Source organism: Littorina saxatilis, linkage group LG12 (genome assembly GCF_037325665.1).
Source record: "Littorina saxatilis isolate snail1 linkage group LG12, US_GU_Lsax_2.0, whole genome shotgun sequence".
In the NCBI taxonomy this organism is placed as follows: Eukaryota; Metazoa; Mollusca; class Gastropoda; order Littorinimorpha; family Littorinidae; genus Littorina; species Littorina saxatilis.
The window spans coordinates 6,072,896-6,086,008 of NC_090256.1; the positions used below are offsets into that span (position 1 = coordinate 6,072,896).

The 13,113-nt window shown below is 41.6% G+C and overlaps 1 protein-coding gene across 2 annotated transcripts; it reads right to left on the bottom strand.

Moving 5' to 3' along the window:
* Window positions 1–2,114: 2,114 nt before the first annotated feature.
* LOC138981131 (cilia- and flagella-associated protein 47-like) lies at window positions 2,115–12,371 on the bottom strand. 2 transcript variants are annotated; one of them, XR_011460567.1, is made up of 4 exons: window positions 12,193–12,371; window positions 6,022–6,190; window positions 3,680–5,297; window positions 2,115–3,467 (listed from the first exon to the last, which is right to left on the bottom strand). XR_011460567.1 is itself a non-coding variant. In XM_070353971.1 (3 exons), exons 1-3 carry the CDS (start codon window positions 12,321–12,323, stop codon window positions 5,091–5,093), a joined length of 507 nt encoding a protein of 168 aa, XP_070210072.1. In that variant the 5' UTR covers window positions 12,324–12,371; the 3' UTR covers window positions 2,115–5,090. The 2 variants fall into 2 exon arrangements, 1 of the variants encoding a protein (XP_070210072.1); XM_070353971.1 differs by having other exon boundaries at window positions 2,115–5,297.
* Window positions 12,372–13,113: the final 742 nt, after the last annotated feature.

Consider the following 13,113-nt stretch of genomic DNA (forward strand, 5'->3'; position numbering starts at 1 on the left):
GTTTTATAGTCTCTTGTGTGTGTTTGTGTGTGTGTGTGTGTATGTGTGTGTGTGTGTGTGTGTGAGTGCGCGTGCGTGCGTGCGTACGTATGTGCGTGTGTGTTTGCGTGCGTACGTGTGTGCGTGCGTGCGTGCGTGCGTGCGTGTGTTGATGTGTGTGAGTGCCGTAGCACAGCTCCTAAAAGTGGTCCGGCCATAAAAATAATAAAAAGGTACGGTCCCTGGCCATTATGTTCTCCTCAACTATTAGTGACAATTTCTCGCTTAACGCTGTCATTGTGCGATCTAAGTCACGACCCCTCCTTCCTCCTAACACAGCGCTGAAGCTTATGAAGACGATTTTTTTAAACTGGTCCGGCCATGGCCGGAGTGGCCGGTAGGGCTGCTACGGCCCTGTGTGTATGTGTGTGTGGGTGGGTGGGTGTGCAGTGTGTGTATCATGTGTGTGTGTGTGTGTGTATATATCTGTGAGTGTGAGTGTGTATGTGTGGGTGTGTGTGTGTGTCTGTCTGTCTGTGTATCTGTGTGTCTGTGTGACTATGTGACTGTGTCTGTGTGTCTGTTTTTGTCTCAACCGCGGTGTGTCAGTGTCTGTGTTTGTTTTGTTTGATTTAATTTTAACTTGTCTTAACTTTGGCGCTCTCAATTCAAGCACTTCATCCTGAGACTGATCAAGACTGGGTAAATATGCTTATCCAAGTCAGAAACGGTCCCAGTGGAAGCTGAAAGGACGTGTTCTTCACAAAACGAAAGTAAAACTGAACTTTAGTGAGCCTAGACTATTTAACGTTACATGAGAGGAGGAAAATCATGTCTGGCTTCATTCAACACACGCAAACGCCACACCGCAACAACAGCTTTTCAGGACACCCACCATAATTATGTGTTTTTTAATTGCATGTCTGTTGTCTGGTGTTTTGTCCCCCACCCCCCATCCCCCCATGTGAGCAAGATAGGCGGGCCAATTAGTCAGTCAGTCACGCACACGCACTCACAACTTAAAAACATGCACTTCAGAATGAATGACTCAAAGGTTTACTGGAAGTTTGGGGAGGGGGGGGGGGGGGGGGTGGCTTATAGTGGATTGGTCAGAGACAAGTACATATATATATATTACTTCCCCGGGTGAGTTAGTTTGGATGTGGACAGGGGGCGGGTTAGTTGAGGAAGGGAGAAAATTGTTAAAGAATTAAATATAAAAAATAGTATTTCTGAAACAACTTTGTTTCCTGTTCAAATTCACATACACCCCCCCCCTCACACACACACACACACAGTGACACGCACACACACACACGAACACACGCACGCACGCACGCACGCACTCACACACACTCACACAGGCTGTAGGCCTGGCTTTCCCTGTTCCACCACAATAGTATTATATGGCGGACACACACACACACACACTCACACTCACACACACACTCACATATGCTCTAGACCTGGCTTTCCCTGTTCCACTACAATAGTATAATATGACAGGATTTAGTGCCAGCATTGTTTACTTAAGTTTGTTACTCATTCATGATTACATGAGACCAAGAAGGTTGGGCGAGACTGCAACCAATAGAGAGTCAGTCTAAAACCTCCTTTGTGACTTCCTTTTGCCAAGAAATATTTTACCAGGATGTTATGCATACATTATTCGCAAATTTGGCAGAAGGGCGTGGGGGTGGAGGGAGACTTGGTATTTTGGTATATTTTATGTCAACATTAAAATATATTGTGAAGGATGCACAGTGTGTCTGTGTGTGTGTGTTTCAGTGTGTGTGTGTGTGTGGACGTCTGACGGTGTGTATGTGTGTGTGTGTGTGTGTGGACGTCTATGTGTGTATGTGTGTGTGTGTGTGTGTGTGTGTGTGTATGTGCATGTGTGTGTGCGTGGTTTTTGTAAATATGAAAAATTGTGAAGTTTCTTCTTTGTTGTCTTCTTCTTGCACGTGCCTCTTTGTGTGCAAGTATTATTTATCCCTCTGGCAGTTCATTTACATCACACCTGCCATCATCTAGTGACCAGGACTTCAAGAACTTGCTGAACATTATCAAGTCACACACACACACACACACACACTTACTACCAAAAATCATGCATCGATCACCAGCAACAATAGTTATACACAAGATCACAGACTTTATTCAGCAGCAGTATATCATTTCAGCAGTACATAATACAAAGCAGATTTTCTTCACCATGAAGAATTGCCAAAACCAGTTAAATGAAAAAAATCAACATTTCTATCACAGTAGACAAAGGAATGGACGGTAATGCTGGTAGACTAGACTATCAATAAATAGTCTTAAACATGTCTAAAATGTTGAATGCAATTGTTGTGGTTGCATACAAAGATTAATGCTGTCTAGTAATAGTGTGCATAGCAAACCCACAAATAAATGCCTAAAAATGTGGTGGTACTTTATTTGGCATGGTTGATTACATCCAGAAAAACAGACGCCGCAAGATATCAACTAACAACTGCATAACATAAGGAAAATGTGGAGTGCTACACTTTAGTGGATCGGTGCTTTAATGTTCATGTATGTGCTGATGGGGAAATAAAACCAGGATGTAAAATTGAAGATGTGACACACGATAAAATAACAACATATTTGTTCAGGTACTAAACGCACTTGATGTAAACAAAGCCTAAACCAGCAGCATGGGTCCTTGGCGTTTTCCTAGAAAACGATTTCTAAAACAAATGCAAGATCATGTGTCATGATATCTTCTTTTTGGTACATTATTAAAGCTGCAGTAAAATGCACTCTGTGAAGGCAGCACTTAATTGTGTTACAAAAAATCCACGCCTTAAACAGCAGATCTTGAAAAACACATCAGAAAAAAGATTCTCCAAGAAACTAGCTAAAAGAGGCATTGTTCACCAGTTTCAGGTTAAAAACATCATTATTCATATCTTAGTTCAAGCACTGTGAGTAATGACACAAAACAAGATAAAAACATCATTATTCATATCTTAATTCAAGCACTGTCAGTAATGACACAAAACAAGATAAAAACATCATTATTCATATCTTAATTCAAGCACTGTCAGTAATGACACAAAACAAGATAAAAACATCATTATTCATATCTTAATTCAAGCACTGTGAGTAATGACACAAAACAAGATAAAAACATCATTATTCATATGTGACCCTCCACCACGACATGTGTCGCATGTCACCTTTGCATGATTTTTATATTTTTACATTTTCATAAAGAGTGTTTTATGCTCAATCCAGTGGTGAAAACCGTTTTAGAAAAAAAACGAAAACTGTTTGAGTTATAAGCCTGTGTCTAAGGTGACCCTCACACTGTTACCAGACACTCCCCGGACTTATATTAAGCCTAGCGCAGAACCGCGCGAGGTGACATGCGACTCATTTCGTGGTGGAGGGTCACATATGGTCAAGCACACACTGATGACACAAAACAAAAGAACAACAATAGTGTAGTAAACTAATACCTCATACATGTAATTTTATTCAAGTTCAGAGAAGTAGTGTAGTAAACTAATACCTCATACATGTAATTTTATTCAAGTTCAGAGAAGTAGTGTAGTAAACCAATACCTCATACATGTAATTTTATTCAAGTTCAGAGAAGTAGTGTAGTAAACTAATACCTCATACATGTAATTTTATTCAAGTTCAGAGAAGTAGTGTAGTAAACTAATACCTCATACATGTAATTTTATTCAAGTTCAGAGAAGTTCTGGGTAAATGATTGCAGTCATTCACAGGTAACACCCCCCCCCCCCCCCCCCTGATATTTACAAATATGTATGTACACATAAACGCAAATTTCAGCAGCCATGCAGTTAAATCATATCATTATTCAGACATTAACAGACAGAGAAAAATACATGCTTATGAAACACAGAACAGACAGAGTGAAATACTTCTTCATTCAAAAACCTCTTCTCTTTATTTCTTCTGACATCAATGACAGATATTGTTTTACAATAACATCTCTAAACCAATTGCATACTGTGCTGGATGATGCATGCATATTTGTTCAGGTAAACTTGAAGTATTAAAATGAAATACTGATATCATACTCAAAAGGGAGACAGACAACATGACTTGAGGTCATTGCATACTGACCTTAACTCAAATAATCTGTGCAAAAATATTAATCACAATGGTTTATTGGGTTTAATCATTCAGTTTGCATTGTGCATAAGCAGGTTCTTTACACAATATTCATTCTGAGGAGAAAAAAATTAACAGAAAAATTAAGTACATGTATAACCAAATGATCACATCATTTTCTAAAAAAATAACACATTGCAGGATGAAAGTAGAAGTCCAGATCTATTTCAAGTACTACTAAATTCATATTGTTTTTCATGCATATGAAGTCTTTGATCTGCACATTTCTTCTCTGAAGTGTTGCTGTCTTGTTTGGAAACTTAAACATCTCTTCAAATCTAATCTAAATACTGATCAGGTTTCAAAACAAAACAGATTCAGCGAGGTGTATATATAGGTATGCTGTGTGGTCATCACTGTATGTATGTACATATATACGTACTCGCTACAAACTAGTTTAAAGCATTCTGTACTGACTTCACACATTTGTTTTCAAATTCAAGGTCACTTTAAATTTATTTCAGATCACATTTTCATTGACAGTATCAGCATCATCAACAAACATGAAACTTTTGAATAAATCACAATTACAATAACAGTGTTAATATGTTCCTTGCATGCTTATACATGTAGATTCCCATCAACAATCAGAATGATACAATTAATCTTTCTTCTTCACGTATTTCTTGTCAAGTTAATACGCTTTAAATTGTCATTGCTTTCCTCACACACTATTAGTAATATGATCTCTGATGACATTTAATTCATTTTTACTTTGAAGGTTTTTTTGTTTAGTTTTCTCAGTTTGCTGGTGTCACATGCCTTTTCTGACACAAAATACAGATTTTCTTCAATAATTTTATTGACATTTTGTGCTTTTTAACAACACAAATATTCTTGAAATGTGTTGGGATTTGTCTATCATAATACAAAAATGTTCTTCAATAAGTCTGTCTTTGTCTGTTTCAAACTACCACACAGTCCGGAAGTCTTATTCACTGGGCCCCGACAAGAGGTGCACCTTTGATAGGGGAGCAGACACCAGTGGTTGTTAGCTTCAGATTATCCAGGATGTAATTACGAACTTGCCGCTGTTTCTTGTCGGGCAAGGGTCCTTTCGGGGGAATGGAGGATCGGCCCTGGGGCGGCGAGTATTCGGGAATCACTCCTCGTACATCATAGCTCCACTGCATGTCTGGTGACTAGAGGGAAGAAAGAAAGAACAATATGTTACTTGAGGGATGAAAAACAGGATGCTGTAGGGTAGGTGTGAATGTACATGATCTCTTCAAGAGTTCCTGTAGTTAAGTCAACACAGTCACAGTACAGCAAGCACACAGATCAGAAGATGAAAACACTGGCAGCACCTAACACAGCTACAACAATAATGAAGACGATTAAAGCAGGAAGCACTAGGAAAATTACTAAGTAACTCAAAATATTAAGATTAACCTGTCTCTACCTATTCCCTAACTCCTTGTCACTTACACTTGAACTCAGCTGAGCTACTCTCCTTTGCAGCAAATTCTGCCCAAAGCAACTGGGGTAAAATTCACTTGATTTTACTGCCACATAAACAGTGCATAACTATTCACCCAGTGTCTGACGTGTCTGAAAACACCCCCGCGTGGAGGGGTTTTGCAGCCAGGCCTTGAAGATAAAGAGGGAAAATTTTCTCTGCTCACGCAGCAGCAAGCAGGATGTCTCTGAACTGAATAGCGCTCCACAGACAAACAGTTCACCAAGAACTAAGTTATCTTGTGATCCTTAGCACTGCATGTATGTAAGTAAACTTCCAGTTTACACATGAATAATAGCATGAGAACAAAGCAGTTGAGTATGAGCTGGAAGGTAATTAAGGCAAAAAAATGAAAACAAAAATGTTCCCCAAAACCCAGCCAACGAAATAACAAGCTAACAACCTACCTGTATGATAAGTTTTCCTTTGTAGATTCTGCCATAGACCATCGGAGTGAAGCTGACGTTGAACACGGTGCCTCCCATTGCCTCAGGCAACAGCTCTCCTGTCTGTGGAGCTACGTTCAGCTCATGGTCGCTGCCCTCCTCAAAGTAAGCGTTGAAGATTGCTGGTAACCTGCAAGGCAGAATTAAAAAAAATCAGGCTCGTATGAGAAGAAGTGAACAAAGGCAACAAAAACAATATTAACAACAACCACAATACCAACACAATTTTATCTCCCACAATTCCGAGAGGAATGGGTCACGTGAGATAGAACGCGGGAATACGTCACTGAACGAATGGTTTCCGTCCTGTGAAGACGTGTTGGTGCACTGTCTCTCTTGCTTTGCTTTCATTTTCCTCTAACCTTTCTCTGTACAAGTTTTAGTTGTAGGTTAGTTGAAGTGTATTGACTATTTTGATTGTTTATCATTGTGTCAACTTGCAAGGTAAGGAAACAGTTTGGAGTTTTCGGTGTTTGTTGGTTTTTTGAACCGGGAACTTGTTGTTTCGCGTATGAATTTTATTCGTCGAAGCTAACACATGGCAATGTTAGGCGTCAGTCGGCGCGTTCATTGTTTTTGCAGGTGTGACCTACTATATTTGGGTCAGTTGGGATCGTTACTTGTTTTTGCACGTGTGACCTAAGGTCAGTCGGAATTGTGACTTGTTTTGGTAGGATGACATATTATTTTGGCTACGGAAATGAAGTACACGTTTGCTGACACAGTCAGTCACGATTTGCTGACATAGTCAGTCACGATTTGCTGAAGCAGCCTCTTTTTTTTTCAGCAGCTGTCTCGATTACAGCAATTACTATCGCCTGAGGCGAACTATGGGCCACAGAAGGTCCGCTGTGCTAAGGCTGGGCACTAGTCCATTGAAGATTTGAAAATCTTTGCAGTGGATTTTAAATTGTTTTCATACTGTAACGGGTGCGCTTGCTCGTCCGCAGGAATCAATATAACTTTTTCGTGTGGGTTTTGTTCGGAATATGGCGGACTCGGGAGGTGGTGAATGTGCTGCTGGCGGGAAGAAAACCGGCAAGAAACCGGCGAAAGCACAACCTTCTGAAGTGATACCGTCAGAAAAGACGGGAGTTGATAAGTCTCTTTCAATAGAGAAGAGCTCGTCTGGCCCACGTGATTGTGAAGTTACTCTGAAAATGGACAAAATTTTGGAGACAATGACTGCCTTGTCTGGCAGACTATCTGATTTGGAGAAAGTTGGTAAGCTTAATGCGACGCCTGTTGCTTCAACATCGCGAGGAACCGAGTCGCATGGAACTGAAAGCAGTTCGGCGCAAGAGTCGCAAGCGGATGGAGAAGACGGTGCTTCGGTTAGATTTGCTCATGAGCAGTTCGAAAATGAGTTTGATTCGGCTGAAGACACGGATGTTGCTTCGGACAATGATTTTGACGCAGGCATAGTAGTGGATACAGTTGGCGAGGGGATTCATCCATCTCTGGCAGATCGTTTTGAGGAAGGACTTCTTCTTCCATCAGATCGGGCACGTGTGCGAGACACTCTTCAGAACTATCCGCGGCCCAAAAATGTCACGTCGCTTCGAACGCCGACTCTCAATCGTGAATTAGATGGCAAACTGTTAGACAAGTTTGCAAAGAAAAGAGACTTGAACCTGTCCTTTGTTCAGGAACAAGTAGGTTGTACGCTGAAAATTATCGCTCAGCTTATGTCCGACCTCAAAGAAAAACCAGCAAGTCGGAAGTTGAGTGAGCGTGACAGCTTTAGCAAACTGGCCGATGCGGCTCGACTTCTTATGGCTTCACACAAGGACCTGTCACAAGTGCGGCGCGAAGCACTCAGGCCGACACTTAGCCAAGACTGCAGGGCCTTATGCAATGCGCAGCTAAATTTCAAACTGACGTCTAACGAGTTTTTGTTTGGGGAGGATCTAGCGAAAAGGGTCGACGATGCAGTGAAGAACAGGAAATTATCATCCACACTGTCACAGCCCCTTTCAAAAAACGCCACCAGAGGTCGTCAGTTCTACCAAGGGCGACCTCGACAACAGTTTCAGCAGAGACAACAGTACCAGCAGAGAAGAGGTGTCTCCAACCGACAGACAGGACACAAATTCTCTCCCAAGTTCCACTCCCAACAGAGCGGGATTCCCTCAAAGAAAACAAAACGGGATTAGAATCTGATATTTGTGCGCCAGCGGTTTCTATTTTTAGGGAACAGGTCAGTTCAAAATTTGTGAATACTCCTGAGAACTTTCATAGTGGAAAAGTTGCTGATCATTTGAATAGTTGGAGACAGTTAACCTCTGATAGATGGATCCTTCAGCAAGTCGCAGGAATTAAAATTGAATTTATGATCACTGGTGAACACATTCCAGACAGGAAAGAAATTAGATTTTCTTCTTCCGAGGATGAGCTAGTGGCTAATGAGGTAGCGAAGTTAGTGGAGAAACAGATTGTTCAAGAGGTGGATCAACGGCCAGATCAACTTTTATCCAGTATTTTCTTGCGTCAGAAAAAAGATGGTAGTCAAAGGGTGATTTTAAACCTAAAAAATTTGAATCAGACAATTGAAAAGATTCACTTCAAGATGGATACATTAAAAAACGCAGTGTCATTAATGAAAAAAGATTGCTTTTTTGCCTCAGTTGATCTAAAAGATGCATATTTCTCCATACGCATCGCTCACAAGTTCAGAAAATATTTCAGATTTCAGTTTCATGGCAAAACTTTTGAGTTCCTGGCTCTTCCACAGGGATATCGTGATTCTCCCCGCATTTTCACGAAACTACTAAAGCCTGTATTGGCCCACTTACGTTTATCTGGCCATACCCTTCTGATATACATTGATGATACCCTTTTGCAAGGAGACACTTTTGAAGAATGCCAGGCAGCAGTGTTAGATACATGTGCTTTGTTGGATCGTTTGGGCTTTACTGTGCATCCTGTGAAGTCGGTATTTACACCTACTCAATGCATTGAGTTTTTAGGGTTTCAGCTTGATTCTCAGAACATGTTAGTTTCTCTGACCCCCCGGACAGTTGATAAAATTCGTACTAAGTGCGCTGATTTGGCTGGAAGAAAGAAATGTACAATTAGGCAGTTGGCTGAAGTTATCGGATATTTAGTGGCTGCCCAACCGGGTGTTTGGGTTGCACCTCTCTTTTTTAAACGATTAGAGATCGCAAAAAATGAAGCCCTTGCTGTTAGGAAAGGTGACTTTGATGCAGAACTTGTGGTTTCAGAACAAGTTCGTTCAGACCTTCTCTGGTGGATTGATAATGTAAAGCAATATCCTTCCCCTGTTAGCAGAGGCATACCTACTGTAATAGTAAAATCAGATGCTTCGAAAATAGGGTGGGGGCGGAGTGTCAGGGTAGCACCACAGGTGGAATGTGGACCAAGGAAGAAGCTTTTGAACATATTAACTGTTTGGAACTTAAAGCAGCTGAAATCCCTTTGCAGGGGATTATGTCACTCTTACATTCAGTTACTTACAGACAATAGCACCACTGTTGCTTGTATTAATAACATGGGCAGCACAAAAGTTTTGTGCAACGACATTGCCAGAGACATTTGGTTGTGGTGCTTATCACATAGTAATTGTGTAACAGCAACACACTTGCCGGGTTGCCTAAATATAGAGGCAGATACAGAATCCCGTGTAGATAGACACAACATCGAATGGCATTTGGACACACAAGTGTTTGCTGAAGTCATCAATCGGTTTGGTCTCTGTGATGTAGACTTATTTGCTTCTCGTGTTAACGCACAGTTAAGAAAGTATGTTTCATGGAAACCTGACCCAGATGCATTTGCCATTGATGCATTTTCCTTAGACTCGTCATTGTTCAAGGCGTTCTGTTTTCCGCCTTTCAGTCTCATTCCAAGAGTGCTCCAAAGGATAGAAGTCTAAGAGGCGGAGTGTGTGCTGGTGGTGCCATTGTGGACAACGCAAGTGTGGTTCACGAAACTGTTGCGTCTACTAGTAGAACTGCCGGTCATGTTGCCCCGAAAAGAAAACTTACTCAGTCATCCACTGACAGGGGAGCACCATCCACTACTGAAGAAGATGACACTAGTAGCATGTTCCTTGTCCGGACAGCCCTCCAGAAACAGGGAATTCAGGATGAAGCAACAGACATTATCATGTCAGCCTGGAGAGAGGGTACGAAGCGTAACTACGAGTCATATTTCAAACGCTGGCTTCAGCATTGCCTTGAACGGGATAGAGATCCCTTTTGTGCCTCTCCACATAGTTGATAAGGTTTTTAACGAAACTGTTCCAAGAAGGCAAAGGATACAGCAGTTTGAACATGGCACGAAGCGCTGTTTCCGCATTGTCCCTTCAGGATAATTGTTCAGTGGGTTGTCATCCACTGGTGAAGAAGTTTTTGAAAGGAGCTTTCAACAGACGGCCAGCTTTGCCCCGTACTTGTGTGACCTGGGACGCTAATCTCGTGCTAAATGTTTTAAAAGAATGGTCACCGGCAAAATTTTTATCGCTGGCGCAATTGACGCTTAAAACTGTGCTGTTGTGCTTGTTGGTCTCTAGTCAAAGGGGACAGGCGATTTGGTTGATGGACTTGCGTAACATGAGTTGGACAAAGGAAGATGTACGATGTAGGTTTGGGGATTTGCTCAAAACTTCTGGCCCAAACAAACATCAGAATGAAGTGGTATTTTGTGCTTTTCCGTCTGATTTGGCAATTTGTGTTGTACATTATTTGAAACAATATGTCAAAAGAACTCGTGCATTTAGAGGAACGGAAACGAGACTCTTTATCAGTTGGACAGCCCCTCACAAAGCGGTGTCGAGAGATACTATCCGTCGATGGACAAAGATTGGATTACAAAAAGCGGGTATTGACATGACAATATTTACGCCGCATTCAACTCGTTCCGCTGCATCTAGTACAGCTGCAAGTAAAATTCCTCTGGCAACCATTCTGAAGAGTGTTGGTTGGCGTCGGGCTAACACCTTCACAACTTTTTACAAGAAACCGGTGGACAGTGGGAGGAGTTTTGGACAGGCTGTTCTGTCATGAAGAATTGGGGTAGGTTTATATGTATTTCAATTCATCGACAGTGCTAGGGTGTAAATGTTGCAGACTTTAAAGTCTCACGTGACCCATTCCTCTCGGAATTGTGGGAGATAAAATTACATAATTATGACGAGCTTACCTGAGTAAGTGAAGTCTAATTGTGGTTTTATCGACCACAATGTAGAGAGGAAAGGGATTACGTGCCTCGCCCTAAGTTGTCTTCAGAGTTATACTGATAACCGTTTTCCCTCCCTATCCCTTTCCTCTCTCTTTCTCTTTTTTCTGCACCATTTACACGTCGTTAAACAGTGACGTATTCCCGCGTTCTATCTCACGTAATCCCTTTCCTCTCTACATTGTGGTCGATAAAACCACAAGTAGACTTCACTTACTCAGGTAAGCTCGTCATAATTATGTAAAATGTGACATTTTTCACATGTGCACAAACCAGACACTGAGAAGAGAGTTTAAGAAGAAGTAATTTGCCAGAACTGACAACACAGGGAAAGGGAATGGACTGGGAAATTTTGCTTTAACTAATACTTAAAATGAATTAAATTAGTCCCCCCCCCCCCCCCCCCCCCCCCCCCCTGCGCGACCTGACCTGGCCAGAGAGGACAACCCCCGACCCAAAACTTTGGGGAACTGTGGAAGACCCGCTGAAGAAGAAGAAGAATTAAATTAAATAAAACTTTCAGTTTCTGATGAAAAAAAAATCAATCTCAAAAGCACAGATTTTGAAAGAAAAGTTTTAAACAAATGCATGAATGAAACCCAAATCTCACTTGGTCTGAGAGACCGGCACGGTTGGCCTTGTGGTAAGGCGTCCGCCCCGTGATCGGGAGGTCGTGGGTTCGAACCCCAGCCGGGTCCTACCTAAGACTTTAAAATTGGCAATCTAGTGGCCTGGCGTCTGGCATTATGGGGTTAGTGCTAGGACTGGTTGGTCCGGTGTCAGAATAATGTGACTGGGTGAGACATGAAGTCTGTGCTGCGACTTCTGTCTTGTGTGTGGCGCACGTTATATGTCAAAGCAGCACCGCCCTGATATGGCCCTGCATGGTCGGCTGGGCGTTAAGCAAACAAACAAACAAACAAACAAACAAACTTGGTCTGAGAGTGGAGACGGAATCCAACGGAGGAGAGCTTGCCAAGACCGGAGGCTTCAACGTGGATGATGTCATCCACTGGAGGGTCGGTGGCCACAAATCTCACAGGGAACTTCCACAGTCCTCCCATGGCACCTGTCACGCTTAGGTAGCCCAGGAAACTGAGAATAAAAAGATTTCGACGTCGTCATGAAATTTTGGCATACGTAACTCGTTCTAGATAGATTTTCAGGAGAAGGCCAAAACTGATTATTTTTATCATGAAATAGTGTTTTTATTTGGACCCGGTATGAATAGAAAGATAAAAGAATGTTTAATCGTGTATTGTCAATCGTATTTCAGAGAATATTTCTCATGGGGAATGATTTACTTAGTCTAAAGCACAAAAACATCAAATCGTGAAGAATCAAGTTATGCCGAAATGCTGTGACAACATCGATTTGCTGAATGTTTATGCTGTTCGTGGACATATGCATGACAGTTTGGTGTTTCTGTGGCGGAAGGGAATCGTGGGTGACAGTGTGACATGACTCTTGTTATAAAGTATCATTAGCATAAAGTACTACATATGTAGCGGGACACACAATTAAAGAGGGGAGGAAATTCTATGATAGAAAAGGTTGTTGCTTTTTCAATTAAAAGAGCTGTGGCGTTAAGCAATTCCCACTGATAATGGCCTATGGATTCTGAGAATGATCTTATGACTATATGCTTCTTAAATCAAAATACACACAGAATAAAAGGAAAATCAACAATTGGCAATCAAAACAGCCGTACAATTTTGTGAAAGTGAGTTAAACTGAGAAATGTGAGAAAGAACAAAAATCAAATTTAGCAGAATTCCAGAACCAGTTGCTTGAAAGTAAAACACCTTATAGTCACCAGCTTCCACCACTAAACCAAGAAAGCTGCTTGTCATA